The sequence below is a fragment of the Nylanderia fulva genome, unplaced genomic scaffold (genome assembly GCF_048542155.1).
Source record: "Nylanderia fulva isolate GAGA-0341 unplaced genomic scaffold, ASM4854215v1 Scaffold68, whole genome shotgun sequence".
NCBI lineage: Eukaryota > Metazoa > Arthropoda > Insecta > Hymenoptera > Formicidae > Nylanderia > Nylanderia fulva.
In genome coordinates this window covers 618,882-638,994 of record NW_028190786.1, presented here as the reverse complement: position 1 = coordinate 638,994, position 20,113 = coordinate 618,882, and the positions used below count along the sequence as shown (strand labels likewise).

The 20,113-nt window shown below is 25.9% G+C and overlaps 1 protein-coding gene across 1 annotated transcript; it reads right to left on the bottom strand.

The window, feature by feature from the left end:
- Positions 1–16,224: 16,224 nt before the first annotated feature.
- LOC146720515 (uncharacterized) lies at positions 16,225–18,634 on the bottom strand. Its single transcript, XM_085488316.1, has one exon. It carries the CDS (start codon positions 17,028–17,030, stop codon positions 16,266–16,268), a length of 765 nt encoding a protein of 254 aa, XP_085344442.1. The 5' UTR covers positions 17,031–18,634; the 3' UTR covers positions 16,225–16,265.
- Positions 18,635–20,113: the final 1,479 nt, after the last annotated feature.

Below are 20,113 nucleotides of genomic sequence, written 5' to 3'. Positions count from 1 at the left end.
TTAAAATTATTGCAATTTAAAATTTTTAAAATTTTTAAAATTTAAAAAAAAATTTTTAAAATTTAAAAAAAAAAAAAAAAATTTTTTTTTTATTTTTATATTTTTAAATTAAAAAAATTTTTAAAAAAATAATATGCCTAAAAAAAAAAAATTTTTTGATAAAATTTAAGAAAAAAAAGAAGAAAAATATCACGTAATAAAAAAAAAAAAGGGAAAGAACAGCAAGCAAAAGACGAAAAGGGAAAAACAAAATCAAAAAAAAAAAAAATAATATTTTCAGTAAAGGGGAAAAAGAATCACTAAAACAAGTAACCCAAAAAAAAATCCATCAACTTTTTCAAAGTTATTTTTTTAAAAAAATAAAAATGAAGAAAAAAGCAATAAATGAGGGGGTTTTTATAGAATTATTTAATATTAAAAAAAGTATTAATATAACTGGGGAAAAATATAAATTTTTTAAAAGAAAAGTTTATAATTTTAAAAATAAAAAAAATCCTTTTAAAAAGCAATGCTATTTTTTTCAATAAACCCCCACCCAAAAAATTTTTTTTAAATGAAAATAGGATTAAAATTTTATTTTTTAAAACAGAAAGTCCATTACAAAATTTTTATAAAGTTAATGGTGAAAAATAAAAAAAAAATTTTGTCTCCAAAAAAAAAATTTTAAAAAAAGGGGTAAACAAAAATTTGGGAAAAAAAAAAAATCGTTTTTTAAAAAAAAAGGGGAACACGAACTTTAATAGGCCTAATATTTTCAATAAAAAATATTGTAGAACATTTGGGGGAGAAATGAAATTTTTCCCCCGATTTTGGGGTTTTGAAAAATTTTTTTAAATTTTAAAAAAAAAATAGCTAATAAAAAAAATTTTTTTTTTTAACGATTGTTGCAGCCATGGGATGAAAAATTAAATTCTTTACCTAAACCCCCCAAAAAAACTTTATAAATTTTTTTAAAGGAAAAACCCCCCCAAAAAAAAAAACCCCCAATTTTATATCGTATTCGGGGGTTACAAAAACCCCCCTTTTTTTTTCCCCTTTTTTTTAATGAAACCCCAATCAGTTTTGGGGGGCCCCGCAAAGACGGGCCCTTTTTTTTAAAAAAAAAGGGGGACAAATTTTTTCCCCCAAATTTTAAAATCCCCCCCAGGACCCTTTTACCAAAACGAAATCCCAAATTATGGTCTTTTTTTTTATCGAAAAAAATAATGAAGCGACAGAATGTCTTTTACATCGAAATTAAAAATCTTGAAAAAAAAATTTTTTAAAAAAAAAAAAATTTTTTTTTTTTTTTAAATGCGTAAAAAATAATATTTTTGCACAATCTTTATGGGGGGCCCCTAAAGAAAAAAGGGGCAACAGCAAACATTGATAAAAATATACGTGAATTACAATTAGGTTTTTTAACAAAAAAGGGGCCCCCCCGGGGGGGCCCCGAAAATGTACAAAAGATAAAATGAAGTTGAAGTTTTTTTTCAAACTAAGCAGATGGGGGAAAAATTCCCCGCCCCTAGGTAAAAATTTTTTTTAAAAATACAAAAAAAATTTTAAAAAAAAAAGTTAGTACAAGGGGCCCCAAAAGAAAACCCTGGATTACCCAATTTTATTCCCCTAGGTAGTCAAGGTTGGCCCGTTTTAATTTTTTAAAGAAAAAGGGTGTAAAAAACGAGAAAATTTGAGCTCCCCAAAGTAAAAATCGAAAAACCCCCTTTCCCGTGTTTTAATTTTTAATTGTTTTCATTAGGGGAAAGGGGAAAGGTTTTTTTACCCCAAAGGCTGGTAGATATTTTTAAAAAAATTGGGGAAAAAGACCAAATTTTAATTTTTTGAAAAAAAGAAATCAAAAAAAAAATTTCGAGCTGAAAACTTATCAAGGTTAATTTAGTATTTGCAAAACCGCCAATTTTAAAAAGATGCTCAATTGGGAAAAAAGATTTTAAAACCCCTCGAAAAATTTTGGGGGTTCCCCCCGTGGGAAAAAGTTTTTTAAAAATTTTTAAGATGCGATGGGTATTGGGGTTTTTGGAAAAAATGGAAAACCGGAATCTTTATTCTATGACTTGTAATTTTCCAAAATTTTGGGGCGAAATTAAAAAAAAATTTACTTCCAAAAAAAAACCAAAACCCCCGTAGGGGCCCCTATATGTGGGTCGGGTATTTAAAATAAAAAAAAATTATTTAAAAAATGTTTTTGGTTTTTCAAAAAAATTTTTTTGGGGGGAAATTTTAAATTTTTTTTAGGAAAAAAATTTCAAAAGTGGGGGGACCACATAACCTTTATTCATTTAAAACAGAATTGTAAGAATCAAATTTTGGGGAAAAAATTATAAATTTATTTTGCAGAAATGTCTGATCCTAAGAAAAAGAAAAAAAATTTCATAATGGGGTTTTTAAAGGAAAAAAATTTATTTAGGGCCCCCTGGAAATTGGGGTTTGAAAATGATAAATGTTCGAAACATTTTTTCCAAAAACCCCTTTGGGCCCGAAAAAACCCTTGGAAAAAATTTTTGGGTGGGGTTTTTTTCCCCCAAAAACCCTCGAAGAAAAAAAAGGGTTTGGGGGGGACGAAAAAACCCAGACGATATGTTTTGATAATCAACGTTTTTCCTTTAATCCAAAAACCCCCTTTCTTTTATTTAAAAATAAAATTAATGTTGAAATAGTATCAAGTTTTTCAATCTGTGAAATATTTTTTTTTAAAATTTTTAAAAAAAAGGCCCCCCGATGTTGGGGATTTTTTTAAAAAAAGGGGAAAATATAGAAAAAAAATTTAAAAACCCGATTTTAAACCCCAAAATTTTACGAAGTCGATATGTGGGGGCCGTGGAAGCTGTTGGGTATTTTTAAAAAAAACCTTGCAAGAAAAAAGTCACGCAATTTCTTTCCCCCCCTCATTTCCCAAAAAGGGAAAAAATTTTTTTAATAGAAAAATTTTTTTTTAAAATTAAAATTTTAGCGATAAGTTTGGGGTTTTAAAAAAGAAAAACAATGTTTTAGATTTTTTTCAGTAAATGTCGAGAGAGGAAGAAAAACCCAAAAATTTTTTTATGGGGAAATTTTTTCCTCTCTTTTGTTTTAAAAAAAAAATTAAAAATTTAAAGGCCGCAGAATTTTAAAACGTGGGTGATTAAAAAGTAAAAGGGGGGGATTTTTTAAAAAAATTTTGGTCGTGGGGATTCCGTTACCCCCTCTCAAAAGAATGTTTCTTTTTGTAAAAATTTTACAAAAATTTTTTTAAAAAGGAGATACAATTTTTTAAAAAAATTAAAAAAAGTTAATAACGAGAACATAAATTTTTTCTGTGCATTTTTTGGTTTTTGGATAAAAAAAGTTTTAGGGGGGGGGGATCGGGAAATGAAGAAGAAAAAAATTTTGGGTGGCCAAAAACGACTTCGTAATTTTCGTAGGGGAATTTTTTTTTTATTTTTTAAACCCAAAATTCACCCCAAAAAAGTTGGGGGGGTTTTTTAAAAAAAATTTTTTGGGAAAAATTATACAAGAAAAAATTTTGGGCCTACAATAGGAAAAAAAAAAAATTTAAAAAATTTTATTATTTTTTTTCTTAAAAAGGAAGGATAAAAAATTTTCAAAATTTTTCCCGAAATGAACAAGAAATGAAGAACACGAAAAAACAAAAGAAAAACCCCAAAATTTAAGAAGATACATCGAAGGTATGCGACAATATAAAAAATTTTTAAATTTTCAGAAAAAAAAAAAAATTTTTGATGCATTTAATAGCAACAAGGAAAAAAAATGAAAAAAGTTTTTTTTTGATGGCCCCCGGGGTTTGGGGAAAACTTTCATTAAAAACCCCGTTATCTATTTAAAATGAGGAAAAATAATTTAAAACGATGGCCCCTTTCCCGGGTTTTTTGCTGAAAAATTTTTTTCCCAAAGGGAAAAAAAAAAACCAAAATTTTTTGGAAATCCCCGAAAAATTTTTCCCCCGATTTACATCAAACTTTTAAATTTTAAATTTTTTAAAGAGGTTTTAAAATTTTAAAAAATTTTAGATTTTTTTTTATAGACAAAAATCCTATGGCACCACGCAGTTTTTAAAAATTTTAAAGGTTTTGAATTTTTCGCGACTTTTAAAGCAAAATGATTTACATTTTGGTTTTTTAAAAACGTTCTTCTTTGGGGGGGGTTTTAGAAAATTTACCGGGGAAAAAAAAGAGACGCGGGGGGAAAAATTTTAAATTTTTTAAAAAAAATTTTGTATTTAGGGGGAAATTTTTAAAAAAAATTTTTTTTTACACAAAAAAAATAAAAAATTTCCCAAAAAGGAAAAAAAAAATTGGGGCCCAAAATTTTTTTTTAAAAAAATTTGGGGAAATTTTGGTTTTTTAAAGTCATTTAGTAATTTTTATATTCCAGAAAAATTTTTTAGAAAAAGAAAAAATTTGGGGGTTGGGGTTTTTAAAAAAAATGTACGGGGGGCTTTAAAAAAGGTTTAAAAAAAAATTAAAAAATGGGAATTTTCGTTATATTACCCCCCCAAAAAATGTCGATTTTTTAATGAAAAAATAAAAAAAGTAGTAAGTTTTTTTGGGTATTTAAACGACAGAAAAGGTTTACAAGTATAGATTTTTTAAACGGGGATAATCGAATATATATGAAAAAAATTTCCCATAGAATATCTCAAATCTTTAAATCCAACGGGTCTTTTCCCCCCCTGAATTTGCTTTTTTAAAAAAAAACATATTGTCATGTTATTAGAAATTTTAGCATGAGCGAAGGGTTTTTTTAATGGTACCCCGATTTTTATCTAGATTTAAATAAACTTATTTTTTGGGAAATTTTAACAGATAATAAAATGGAGAAAAAAAATTTTTATAATCGTATTTTTTTTTAAATTTTTTAAAATTTTTTTAATACCCTTCCCTTTTAAAAAAAACAATTTTAAAATTTAAAAATTTTTTTGCCCCCGACAATAAAAAAAACACAAGGAAAAAAATTTGATTAAAATTGCAAAAAGATCTTCGAAAAGATATTTTTTTCACGGACCCAAAAAATGTCGGGATTTTCACGAGTTCGTTTTTTGGGGGGCGTTTTAAAGTTCTTTAAGGGAAAAATTTAAAAAATCTACAAAAATTTTAAAATATTTTTACAAAGAAATACTTGATTAATAAAAAAAAAAACGAATTGGGGTGATACATGATTATATTATAATGGGGGTCAAAAAAAAGACCCTTTTTAAAAAAAAATTTATAAATTAAATTTAATAAAATTTTTTTTTTTAATAATTATTTTTTTTTTTTTTTTTTTATTTTTTTAAAAAAATTTTAAAAGAAAAAAGGGAATTCATTTTTGGGAATAAAAAATATTTAGTTTAAAATTTTAAATTTTTTTTTTAAAGATGGCCCCGGGGGTTAGGCGGGCCCCCGGGTGCTAGCCCTTTCCCCAAAAAAGGAAAAATTTTTTTTTCTCGCAATATCTCGAATGTATTTTTTCCTTTTATCGGGGGTGCCCCATTGGTTGTTGGTTTTTTGAGCATTTTTTTTTTCGATTTACCCCTTTTTTTCAATCGTTTCCTCGGGATGTTGGTTATTTTTATTGACTGTTTAAAAATGTCCATTTTTTAAAAAAAGTTAACTGGATATTAAAAAGAAAGAAATTAAATAAACAAGCGCGCGCTGAACAATTCTATTACAATTTTTCCTTTTTAAAAAAGGTAAAAAGGGAATTTTTTTGCAATGCAAGTATAATTAAAAAAAATTTAAAAATAAAATAAATATAATATAGTAACCTATTTAAAAATTTTTGTAACCTATTTTTTTAAAATAGAAACCCTTTTTAAAAATTTTAATAAATTAAAAATAAATTATATTGTAATAATAGAAAAAAAGAAAGGACGGAGTTTTAAACGAGAAAAATTTAAAAAAAGGGAAAAAAAAGGGCCATAGAAAAGAAAAAAAAAAAAGAAAAAAAAGAAAGGGGGTTTGTAAAAAAAAAAAAAAGTAAAACAGAAGGAAGGAAAAAAAGGGAAATTTTAAAATATTAGGAAAAAAAATTTTTTTTTTTTAAATTTTTAAAATGTAAATATATAAATATAAATTTTAAAAAATTTTTTATATATATATATATATATACTTTTTATTTATAGGGCATTCCCCCCAAAAAAAACCCCAAACACTTTTTTTTTTCTTTATTTTTTTATTTTTTTCATTTTTAAAAATTGTTTCCATGATTGAAAAATTTAGAATTCTTAAAAAGTATTTTTTTTGAAAATTTTTATCCCCCGTAACGATCAATAAATTTTTTAAAATTTAAATTTTTTTTTCCCCCCAAGGCCCCCTTTTGATTTTTTTAAAAAAAAAATTTAAAAAATTTTCGACTAAAAAAAAAAAAAATTTTTAGTTTTTAAAAAAGAGGGGATTCAAATAATTTCAACTTTAAAAAACCTTTTTTTTAAATTTTTTTTTTTGCCCAAATTTCTTTTCCCTTTAATTTTTTTTTTATTACTCCAATAAAAAAAAAAAAGGGGTTTTTAAAAAAAATAATAATTTTTGTTTAAAAAAGTTATTTTGTCAAAAAAAAAATTTTTAAAATTATTTATAACTTTTTTTTCCCCTTTTTTTTTCAAAAAAATGTTTTTTTAATTTTAGACGACTGGGAAACAAAAGGGGGAAAAAACTTTGCAAAAAAAAAAGCCCCTTTTTAAAAATTAAAAAATTTTTAAAACATTTTTTTAAAAATTTAACAAAAAAAAAGGGGAAAAAAATTTAAAAAAAAAATTTTTTTAAAAAAAATTTTTTTTAAAATTTTTAAAAAATAAATTTTTTTGTTAAATTTTAAAAAAAAAAAGAGCAAAATCGCGGATTAGTGCTTTTTTTTTTTAGGGGGGGAACAGGGGAAAAGTATTGATTAAAATCTTATAGAGATTTTTTCCCAATTTTTTAAAACTTGGCCGGGGGCCAATTTAAAAAATTTGGGGGGGCTTTGGCACAAGTATTTAATTTAACGAAAAAATTTAGTTTGTTGGGAAAAAATTTCTTTTATCCCCGTTTTTTACTTTATTCCCGGTTTTTTACACTTTAATTTTGTTTTTTTTTAATTTTAAGGGGTTTTTTTTTGCAAATTTTTTTTTGATCCGTCGTCTAAGGGAAATAAAAAAAAATTTTTTTTTTTGCAAAAAAAGCAAAAAAAAAAGTTTTAAAAAATATTAAATTTTTTTTCCCCTTTTTTAATATTTTAAAAAAAATTTAAAATTTTTTTGGGGAAAATTTTCTTTTTTATTTTATTTTAAAGTAAAAAATTTAAAAAAAAGGGGGTTTTTTTTGGAAAAAAATTGCAAAAAATGGCTTTAAAAAAAAACAAAGTTATTTAAACCCCCTTTTTTCTTAGGACTTTAAAAAAATTTTATTTTTAAAAAAAAAAAATGTTATCCCCTTGAAAAAAAAAAACGAAAAAAAGGGGGTCATTAAGGGAAAAAAAAAAAAAAAAAAATTGTTTTTTTAAACCAAAACCCAAATATGAATAGAAAGAAAAAAAAAAAAAAAAAACATGGAAATTTAAATTTTTTGGAAAAAATTTTTAAAAAAATCCCCAAAAAAAAATTTAAAAAAAAAAAAACAAAAAAAAAAAGTTTATGGAAAAAAGTGGTCTATTTTTTTGGATTTTGGGAAAAACCCCCAATTTTAATTTTTTATACATATATATACCTATTATTTTAAAAAAATTTTATATAGTTAAATTTTTGTTTTTTTAAAATTTTTTTAAAAACAGAGAAAGAAAAAAGTGACGGGGATAATTTTAAAAAAAAAGAGAAAGGAAAAAGAAAATTTTGTGTTATGAAAAAAATTTTGGTAAACTATAATTTTTAAAAAAAAAAATTTTAAATTTTTTATTTTTAAAAAATTTTTTAAATAATTTTAATAATCTTTAAATGAAATTTTAACAAAATTTCTTTCCCCCCCCCCCCAAAGAAAAAATTATACAAAATATTTTTTTTTTAAAAAGTTTTATTTTTTTAAAAAAAAACAATTGGGGGTTTTTAAAAAAAAAAATCTAAAATAAAAACCCCCATATATTTTAAAAAAATTTTTGGGAAAAATGTAAAACCCTTTTATTTAAGTTAAAAGAACGAAATAAAGAAAAAAAAAAAAAAGGAAGGGGAAAAAAAAAAAATAGAGAAGAAGAAAGAAAAAACCCCAAAAAAAATATAAATAAAAAGGACTAAAAGAAAATAAAAAAATATTTAATTATAATTAATAAATATTATTTAAAATTAATCATTAATATTTTGTATAAATTTTTCATATTTACTGTTTTTTAATAGTTTTTAAAAGTTTTTAAAAAATGTTATTTTTAAATTTAATTTTTTTAAATGTTTTTTTAAAATTAATTTTTAACTTAAAAAAAATTTTAAAAATTTAAAATTTATTTATTTTTTAAAAATTTAAAATTTAAAATTTTAAATTTTTATTTATTAATTTTAAAATTTAATTTTTTTAAAATTTTTTAATTTTTTTAATTTTAATTTTTTAATTTAATTTTTTTTAATTTTTTTTTTTTTAATTTTTTTTTTTAAAAAAAAATAAAAAAAATTTTAAAAATTTTTTTTAATTAAAAAACGCTTATTTTTTAAAATTTAATTTTATTTAAATAAATATTTATACGTACATTTTAAAATTAAAATTTTTTTATAATTATTTATAAATAAAAAAAAGTGGGCAATGTGGGAAAAAAAGAAATGATGATGATGATGGTAACAAAAAAAGCAATTTATAATAAAAAATTTTTAAAGATAAAGATGATGTTTTTTTTTGATTAGGTGATAAAATGAGACCCCAAAATGAGATAATGATTTTCTTGATTATAAAATTTTTAAATTTTTTTTTAAAAAAAATTTTTAAAATTCAAAAAATTAAAAATTTTTTTAAAAATTTAAAAAAATTTAATTTTAATGGGTTTTTAAAAAAATTTTTTAATTTTAAACCAATTTTTAAAAAAATTTTTTAATAATTTAAATTTAATAAATTTTTTTTTTTTTTCTTTAAAAAAATTTTAAAAAATTTTTAAAAAAATTTTTTAAAACCAACTTAAAAATTTTTTTTTCCCCCTTTTTAAAATTTTTATTAAAAAATTTAAATAAAGGGGTTTTTTCCCTTTTTTTTAATTGGGAAAAAAAAATTTTAAAACTGTGTTTTTGGTTTTTAAAAAAATTTTTTAAAATTTTTTTAAAATTTTTAAAAAAAATTTAAAATTTTTAAAAAGGGGTTTCGTTTTAATTTAAATTTTAAAATTTAAAAATTTTTTTTGGGGTTTTTAATAATATTTTTCTTTTCCCCCTTTTTAAATCTTTTAAAAATATTTTGGGGAAAAAAGTTATCCTTTTACTTTTTTTTTGAAGAAAATTTTCCCCAAAAAAAAAATTTTCCCCTTTTTCTATGACTTTTTAAAAAATCAAAAAAGGGCAAAAAATTTTTTTAAAAAATCGGTTTTGATCTTTGTAAAGAGTTTTTTAATTTTAGGGGCAACTTTATTTTGGGTTTTTTACGAGTTCTTTTTGACAAGTTTTTTAAAAAATTTACAAGGGGAAAAACAACGAGATAAAAATACGTTAAAATATGTTATAAAGAAAATATATCTAGCTTTTTTTTTTTTTTAAAAATAAAATATAAAAAAAAAAATTTTTTTGGGGGTTTTTAAAAAGTTAATTTTAAATTTTAATTTTTTAAATTTTTTTTTTAATTTTTTTAAAAAAATTTATTTAAAATAAAAATAATTCTAATATCAAAAGTGTGTAAAAAAAAAGGAAAAAAAAATTAAAATTTTTTTAATTTAAAATTTTTTTTTAAAAAAAAAAATTTTAAATTTTTTTAAAAAAATATAATTTTTTTTTTTCCCCAATTTTAAATTTTAAAAAAAATAAAAAAGGGAAATAATATTAATTTTAAAAAAAAATTAATGGAAAAATTTTAAAAAAAAAATATTTTTAATTTTTAAATTTTTTTAATTACATTTTAAAAAAATTTTTTTTGTATAATATAATTTATTTTAAATTATATAATATAATAATTTTCCATTTTAAATTTAAAAATTTTTTTATTTTTTAAAAAGATAATTAAGCTAACAAGGGGTTGATACATCCCATCATCCGGGGGCCGGTAAATTTTTTTACCCCTTTTTGGGGGAAAGGAAAAAAAGAATTTTTTTCTTTTTGAAAAAATCATTTTTTTTAAAAGGAAGTTTTTTTTTTCGGTTTTTTGTAATAAAAAAAATATTAATATAATATTATATTTAAATATTTTAAAATTATACATAAAATTTTTTGAAAAAAAAAAAATACCCCTTTAAAAAAAAAATTTTTCCCCAAAAATTAAAAAAAAAAAAAAAAATAAAAAAAATTTTAAAAAATAAAAAAAAATTTTTTTCTTTTTTTTTTTGTCAACAAATTTTAAAAATTTAAAAAAATTGGGGGAAAATTTTCCCTTTTCCCCCCCCCTTTTTCCCCCCCCCCCGAACACCATCCAAAAAATAAGGGATTCCCCAAAAAATCAGATTTTATTTTTTATTTTTTTATTTTTTTATTTTTTTTGGGTTTTTTGTTTTTTTTTTTTAAAATAAAAAATAAATTTTTTAAATTTTAAATTAAAAATTTTTTTCAAAAAATTTTTTTAAAAGTTTTTAAAAAAAAATTTAAAATTTAATTATATTTTTAATAATATATTTTTTTTTATATAAAATCTTTTTTAAATTAACCCCCGGGGGCCCCCCAAAAAAAAAATTTAAAACAAATTGTTTTATAAAACCTTAAAAATTTTTTTTATCTTATTAGCTTTTATATTTTTTTTTAATACTTTTTGGAAAAATTAAAAAAAAAATTTTTAAATTTTTTTTTTGTTTTAAAAAAAAAATTTTTTTTAAAAAAAAAATTTTTTTTTTTTAATGTTTTAGGGAAAAAAAAGGAAAAAAAAGATAAAATTAAATTAAAAAAAACCCCTCTCTTTTCTCTGTTTTTTTAAAAAATTTTTTTTTATTTTTAAAATAAAAAAAAAAAAAAAATATTTTAGCACTTTTAAAAATAAAAAAAATTTATAACTTACACAGTTTTTTCCCTTTCATTGAATTGTGTCAAAAAAAATTTTTTTTTGGGGGAAATAATTCGACTGAAACTTTTTAAATTTTTCAATTTCCTCGTGAATTTTTTGGTTTTCCCTTTTTTTTTCCTATAATTATTTTTTTTAAAAAATTTTTAGGATAAAATGTTTTGGTTTTAAATTAAATTTTAAAATATTTATTGTAAAAAAAAGATTAAACTTATTGTTTTTTTTTATTTAAAAATTTTTGAAAAAAAAAAATTTTTAAAAAAAATTTAATTAGAGGGCCCTTTTTAAAAAAATTTTTAAATTATAAAATTTTTAAAAAAAATTTAAAAAAATAAATTTAGAGAAAAAAAAAGGGGAAAAAAATAATTTAAAAAAAAAAAATTAAAAATTTTTTTTAAATTTTTTATCGTAGAAAAAAAAATTGAATTTTTTTAGCCCCCAATTTTTAAAAAACGCAAAAAAAAAAATAAAATTGTAAAAAAATTAAAAAAAAATTTTTTTATGAGAAAGGGGGAACCCCAAAAGATTAATATTTTTAAAAAAAAAACCCAAAAAAACATTTATGCATTCTAGCTAAAAAAAAAATAAAATTATACACAATTTTTGTTGCGTGTTAACATAATTTACATAAACTGAAATATTTCATAAAATAAAATATTTGTAATATTTCGAAGTTTATGTAAGATTATGTAAAAATTATACCTTTACAACTTTTTATAGTAAATATTGCGAGGAATCGATTTATATGAGAATAATTAAGGTAATTCTATTTTGAAAATATAAGTGACCTTTAAATAACCTTGAAAATCGCCGTTTCGGAAAAAGTGTCAACTTTTTCTTTTTTGAAATCCTGCAACTTTTATCTAAATTTAATAGAAAATGTATAAAAAATGCTCGACATTAGCACACACACACACACACATATGGGTAAATTTATATAAATAGGGTGCTTTAGGAGGAATGATCAGGATTCTAGGATATGATTGTACACATCATTTTAAGCAAAGAAGTTTAGATAAACATGTTTAATAATTGTTATATTCCGGTCATAAAAATATACAAAAATGAATGATATAATCTCTAAAAACTCACCTTAAAAAAAGGTAAAAAAAGGCGACCAGTTAAGGGCACGCCATTAACAAAAATTATCCATTGCAAACCCATGTAGAATCCTATCCTATTGCAAACCCATGTAGAATCCTATGAAAAATTAACCATTGCAAACCCATGTAGAATCGTACCCATTGCAAACCTATGTAGAATCCTATGAAAAATTAACCATTGCAAACTCATGTAGAATCCTATGAAAAATTAACCATTGCAAACCCATGTAGAATTGTATTAAAAATTATCCATTGCAAACTTATGTAGAATCCTACATTGCAAACCCATGTACAATAGAATTGTATGAAAAATTATCGATTATAAACCCATGTACAATCGTAACAAAAGTAATGAAATAAAAAAAAAATTGCGCCAAGTGAAAGTAGAAACTTGTACCAGTGGAAAATTAAAGTTGCAAACATATATAGAGTCGTATAATGAATCAGTAAAAATTTAAATTTGCAAATGTAGAATCGTACCATAAAAAAACTTATCTTTTAAAAAAAAAGATAAACAAGATGCCAAGTCCATGCGCCATGTGAAAAAGAAATAAAAAAATTTTAGTTAAAAAAACTGGGAGCGCTGCTAAATAATATTCTAACAATATTAAAATTAAATTGTTACTTTTAAACTCATTACAGTTAAAATATGTTTTGTGTTTAAATTAATTAATGTTACTTTGGTGCATTTTAATTTTGAAACTTAGCAGCGCGCCCAGTTTTTTTAACTAAAATTTTTTTATTTCTTTTTCACATGGCGCATGGACTTGGCATCTTGTTTATCTTTTTTTTTTAAAAGATAAGTTTTTTTATGGTACGATTCTACATTTGCAAATTTAAATTTTTACTGATTCATTATACGACTCTATATATGTCTGCAACTTTAATTTTCCACTGGTACAAGTTTCTACTTTCACTTGGCGCAATTTTTTTTTTATTTCATTACTTTTGTTACGATTGTACATGGGTTTATAATCAATAATTTTTCATACAATTCTATTGTACATGGGTTTGCAATGTAGGATTCTACATAAGTTTGCAATGGATAATTTTTAATACAATTCTACATGGGTTTGCAATGGTTAATTTTTCATAGGATTCTACATGAGTTTGCAATGGTTAATTTTTCATAGGATTCTACATAGGTTTGCAATGGGTACGATTCTACATGGGTTTGCAATGGTTAATTTTGCCTAGGATTCTACATGGGTTTGCAATAGGATAGGATTCTACATGGGTTTGCAATGGATAATTTTTGTTAATGGTTTTCAATTACTCGATCACGATTATATATTTGGATCTCAACGTTACAAATAATCGTGCGTGATATATATATATATATATATATATATATATATATAAAAGAAAACTATTATCCACACTTTGTACAAAACTGGTTCAGATTGTCCATTATTTATCCGCAGAAATTTGTCTAAATATCTAAAACTTGTTCAGAAACCTATTGTCCACACTCTGTACAAAACTGGTTCAGATTGTCCATCATTTTTTAGCAGGAATCTGTCTAGATTTTGTCTAAGACTTATCTAAAAAACATTGTCTACACTATTAAAAACTACACAAAACTATCCAACACTTCAAGACAGGAATCTGTCTAAATTTGTTCTAAAACTTGTTCAAAAATTATTCATACTCTATACAAAACTGTTATTATCTTGTAATAGTTCCTTCATTTGCCACTATGCGATACAAGACGCACTATCTATCTCGTATTCAAGTTTAGTTACGAGAGTTATATAAAGCGCAAAAAGCGGCTATTACGATTAAATATGTTATTATTATTTCGATCAGTTTAATGTTTCTGATACAATCCCAACACAGGAAATTCAAATATATATTTATATATTATTTATCTTTTTTACACATTTTAGTTCCTCACTGTCTTTCAGTGAGATCTTGATAGTTTTGAACGCTTTGACAAATCATATAAGTCTTTCAAGAAATAAATTAATTATATTTTCTACTTTTTTTATTCTAGTACCAAAACAGTGCTAAATACATAATCGGTATTAAAATAAAAAATTAACACAAAATAGAGTTGATTAGTTTGATTTCTGAAAAGCTCATATCATTTATCAGAATGTTGTCCAAGTTGTCCAAACTGTGGGCAATGTTTAGAAACCGATTAGACAGATTTTAGATAGATTATTTTAATATTTTGGCAACGTAGACAGTTTTTAGACGGTATATAGACAAATATTAGATAAGGTTGTCTAAAAATGAGACTGGTGGACGTGTTCCAATGTTCAGAATGCATTTAAAACAAAGTCTAAGATTATTTCTACTTTTTGTCTATAGTCCATATAGAATATATGTATAATTGCATGTCTTATATATATATATATATATATATATATATATATAATTATTGAACCTTATAATTATATTGCATGCACTTATTAGCAAGACTTATTAACAAGATTTAAAATTGGGTTTGTTCATAAATACACAAATTATGTATAATTTGCAATACATTATTTATTAAAAGTCGATTTTCCCGTAATTAAACCAATATAATTGAACTAAAAAAAAACGAAAACAGAAAGAATATAATAAATACATTTAATAAATAAAATAATATTTTTTTATCAATTTTTTTTTAATCGTGAATTACAAACAAACTAAACAAATATAGATAATAAAATATATTAGTTTTAATTTTAAGTAGATATTTAACAGAACCTACATATATATTCGAGTATTATATAAAAAAAATATACTTAACATCAAAGCTTTTTTCAGAATTGTGCAAACTCAATTTGTGCAAGCAAATGTTTTACACGAGGAAAATGTGCTATATAATTATACGATACTTTTTGCTTGTTTGACAAATAAGAGAGAACTCCTATTCCAACAAAATTGTCTACTCTTTCTGCTTGTAGTCTTAAATTTCAATTCTTATAACTCGACAAGTGCTGTATGAAAGAATATTTTATTATAGTGTTTTGAAAAGGTCTCAACATCAACTAGAAGCATATGAAATAAAAAATAAGAGGTTTTGTTTAAAATATTCGTGTTGAGCTTGACTGGTCTTTTCAAGGTCATCTCAGAATCAAACAGATAACATCATAAAATAGTTTTTTTAAGTCCTACTCTTTCTGTATAAAACATTTTTTAAATTTTATTATTCTAATTCTACAAAAAGATTTATGTTTTAGGAGAATTTATTTTACCGAAAGATGCTGATATTATCATAGCACTGGGAAAGGAGCTTAGAAATAAAAAATATTGGCCGAATCCTTTAATGTTAGTAGTATAATGGCAGGTATGGCCCGTCAAAACAAACCCCCACCACCGACCCGTCTGGCGCCGGGTCTTATCTTATCTTTCCCCCACCACCGGCGTCTGGCTTTTCCGAGTGTGGGTGTTAGGGGGAAAGGGTGTTGGGGGAAAAAAAAATGGCGACTGGCCCCGAAAGGTGGGGATGAGAATTTTTATTTTTTATTTTTTCTGATTTTCTCTGGATTTGAACCCGGGACCTCCGTGTTTCCGAGCAGGGTCCTAGTATGTTGAGCTAAACGAGATCTTACTAGTCTAAGGATTAGATGTGGTATTTAAGCTAAAGTTGCGTAGAGTACGGCATGGGGGTTCGGGTATACGTATGGCAAGGATAGCTCGTCGAATCAAATGGTCGATATTGGACGGGGGTGGGGTAAAAACAGTTCGGGTATACGTATGGCAAGGATAGCTCGTCGAATCAAATGGTCGATATTAGACGGGGTGGGGTAAAAACATTTTGGCCAAGAAAAGCGTCGTGCGGTCGACCGGTGGCAGGTAGTAGCTGACAATGGCGTAGGGTAATAAAAAAGAACACGCAAATATTTGTACAGGCGAGCATTCCGACTCGCGTCACGATAAAAAATAATAATACATCGTCGTAGATTAGAAAGATGTCAGATAAAATTTTATTTTAAAATAACTCGCTGCTTAATGAAGGTAAACAGGAACATGCATGTTGAGGAAATTTCTGGAAAGAGTAAGTGAAAGAAAATTGAACAATGGTTTTAAAAGTACAAATATGATTTATATTTAAAATATTTTACAGAACAAAATTATTCACAATCATTTCAAAAAAATATTCGTCGAATAATTATTAAAATTTACGTTTTGATATAATTGCATATACAATTTGTTCGAAATAAAGTGAAATTATTTCTAAAAATGTTATCTCGAAGTATACATCGAGAAATGTTAAATCTTTCAGTTGGGTGCGTACATTACGTTCTATTTCCTTACTGTTACCTCTGATCGTGAGTTTCACGATACTGCTATTAATGCTACCGTTGACAGGAAGATTTAACTGTATTTCGTTAATTAAATATCGAGCACATTCGTTGACATTAGTTGAAATAAAATTTAGACGATTTAAATTAGCGTTCACACAATTAACTATATTTTCTACACCTTGAAAAGTCGTTCTCTGCATGACTATCGCAATGTTGTAAGTTTTACGTTTCTTCGCCTTCGGTCCGTTTTCGTTCGTATCCTCCGCAGTTTCGGAAGAAAGATCTTCTTGTTCGTTTTCACGATATGTTATTAGTATGGCTCTAGCACCATATGCGGTAGTGAAATTTATAATTATCTTGTTAAAGATGATCGAGCTCAAATTAATTTTATCACCATTTAAGTAGCTCGACATCGTTTCCATGTTTTCTTGAAATTTTTGCCACGATTCCATGTCGAAGCAAATCCCTGCAGCTCCGTGAGATGTTAATTTAACAGCAGGTAGAAAATCCAGTTCGACGTTGTCTTCCGTCATAAGACCCACTTGAATTTTCTTCGTGTAGGATGAATTCAATCCGTATGTTGTTGACAGCAACATGCGCGGTTGTTGCTCGATTTTCTTAAGATTGTTCATGGTAGTTGCTACCGCGTAGAAAATCAAAGATTTAATAATCAAAGACGCGGAAAAATCGAAAAATCGAGAACTTTTTTACTATCTTTTTACTAACGAACTTGAAAGTCCGGACGATGAAAGACGAGTGAGCGAAGATTTTCAAGAAAATTTATAAGAAGATAAAATAGAAGTGGTAGGGAGAAAAGGCATGCGCAGATAAATAAAAATTATGAGGAAGGGGAATTTTTAAACAATATAAATGATATAATTTTTAATGCGGAAGGGGAATTTTTAAACAATAAAGTAATAGGGAGAAAATGCATGTGTAGTATAATAAAAATTATGTGGGAGAGGAATTTTTTAAACAATATAAACGATATAATTTTTAATGTGGAAGGGGAATTTTTTAAACAATATAAATGATATAATTTTTAAATCTGACTACAGAGAAAATATAAAATTCCTACCGCTATCGAGAAAAGATAAAATTTTTCCAGGCATATATATGAATTAGCATGCGCTAGTGAAGACAAATGCTTCAATATTTTTGGAAAATTCGCGGGGGAATGTCCCAGCGCTGTGCTAGCGGTATTATTCCGACTAGGGCATTTTAGTGTTTTTCGCGAATTAGTGATTATCGCGGGTGAGGTGATCGAGTCGCGATACTATTTTGGTGGTGAGAAGGAAAACGACGCAGCAGGCCACATAGAATATCTCCTCCTGCATTTTCATCGAGTTCTGCGGGGAGAAGATAATAATGGTAAGTTTTTATTTTTATTACAGTTAATTATAAATAAATTAATTAAAACTACCCCAATTATTTATTTATTTAATTCGCTAAAACTTTAGCTTTCGTACGCCCTGTCGCACGCGTTACAGGAAACCGGCTGCGCGTACTGGAGAATCGCCCTGTATCACTAAGGCTAAGGTTAAATAGAAGACGACGAGCGGATTCTTCGCCGGAGCCCGGGCCTTCGCGTAAGTTTTTAACATTATAAATTATATCACGCTGCTAGAAAAACATTATATTAAACAGGAAATTTTTTAATAAAAATGTTATACGTTCCAGGCCGTGCACGCATCGTGTTAACGCCGGAGTTGGAGCATCCGGTTATTGATTTAGCCGAAAGCGATAACGACGTGGAAGAAGTGCGGGTTCGCGAAGTAAGTCCGTTCGATGAGGCGACCATATTTACTCCGCTTGAAAGTAAGTAAGAAAAATACTACAGTGGTATATATCAACACAAAAGATTTTTTAATTATGTGAAATACTAATAATATATGTCTGATGAATATTAGATGACGCGGCAAATGAAAACGTGGTCGTAGAGAATCGAGAACGGGGGGAGGAAATCGATGAGGAAGTAAACACGATTCCGGAAGATGAAGAGGATCTGGAGGAGGAGGAGGAGGAAGAGTCGGAAGAAGAAGAGCAAACGGAAGATGAAGAAGAAGAGCCGGAAGAACGAGAAGAACAAACGGGAGATGAAGAAGAAGATGAAAATAACAACACCACGTTTTCTGTAGAAGAAGAAGAAGAAGAAGAAGAAGAAGAAGAAGAAGAAGAAAATAGCGGGGAGATGGCTGAGGAAGGTAATAATTACATATTTTATACTTAATCTTCTCCTACGTTTAAATTTTTGTTTATTCTAATTAAAATAAAATTTTATTAGGAATTTCTTTCTCTCCTAACATCGCGCCCGAAATTTCATATTCACCGGAGTATTAACCCTCGCAGGGTGACACAATTGCCCCGGTAAAAGAATATTAAAACGTAAGTGAACATAACATAATTATTAATAACAACAGTTTCACATTATTAATAAAAATTCAAACGTAAGAGAGTAATATTTTATTAAATATTTTATTTTGTTAATATAATTTTTTATTTCTCACAGTACAAAGTGGTGGGGGAAGGAACGTCAGAATACACCGAGAAGATTCTCAAACCCGCTCCGGTGAGGAAACTTCCGACGAAGAGCGAGGATTTAGCGGCTGCTGGTGGACAAGAGGAAGTAACGAATCAAGAGCTCGAAGGTAATTTTAGATATTTAATAATGTTAGCGGAAAACGTGCGTCGGTTTAGAACTTTTGGTATAGAAGGACGGGAAATTAGTTTTCCCTTTGGCCCCCGAAGGAGCAAACCGGGTGAGGGGGAGAAAATGGTTTCCAAAAACCGAGTAGCGTGCACGTGCAACCCGGGGTTTTTCTCGGTAGTTTTTTATTCCGCAAGTTTAATCGTGGCCGCAGGTATATCTTCCGACCTTCGGAGATTGATTCGAAAAATTTGGGGGAAAGTAACTGGGGAGGAAAAACTGGGAGGGACCCATATAGCGCGAAATTTTTAAAATTCGGATTTTTTAAAATCACTCCCCCCTTTGGGCGCGGAGTAACGGGCTTAGCCCGTTTATAAACGTTCGATTTTTAACAATTCCCAAAACCCCAAATTTATGTCTTCCTCCGGCTTGTATGGCTCTAATTTTCGAGCGGGAAATTTACGCACGGGGGTTTTCCCCGAAATGGAATGCGGTGAAAAGAAAAACTCGGTTAACGCGAGTTTTTTGCAAACGGGGGAGGTCGGTTACGTTTTGGGGAAGGGGGGGGAATTGTTTAAATCGAGCTTTTCAGCAATATTGGGGGCGAAAATGTCGCGATAAAAAAATTAAGGGACGATACTTTTGGTCAGGCGGAAGCCCTTTTCCCCTTTTTTAAAAGGGGTTAAACCCCCACCTCAGCGGGAAATAAAAGCTTGTCTAAATTTTTTATTATTAAAATAAAAAACCCCCTTTTCGTTTAAATTTTTAAATTTAAAAATGCAGCGAGGGGGCGGGGATTTGCAACCGAAAAATTTTAAGTTACCGCTCCGTGCGAGAGGGGATCGATGTTTAATAAATGTCCGCGATGTAAGGGGGGGCCCCCGTGTGAGCAATATTCGCGGATCGTATTAGGTGAAAAAATTTTGTAGAGTGTTTTTTTAAAAATCAGTGCTTGGACCCGTCTCCGGGGGCAAAATATACGACGGAAAATCAGTGGGGGGGGTGTTTGGGGGGGAAACATGCGTTTTTTTTGCGAAAATTGCGGACGTTTGATTAAAAAAAAAAAAC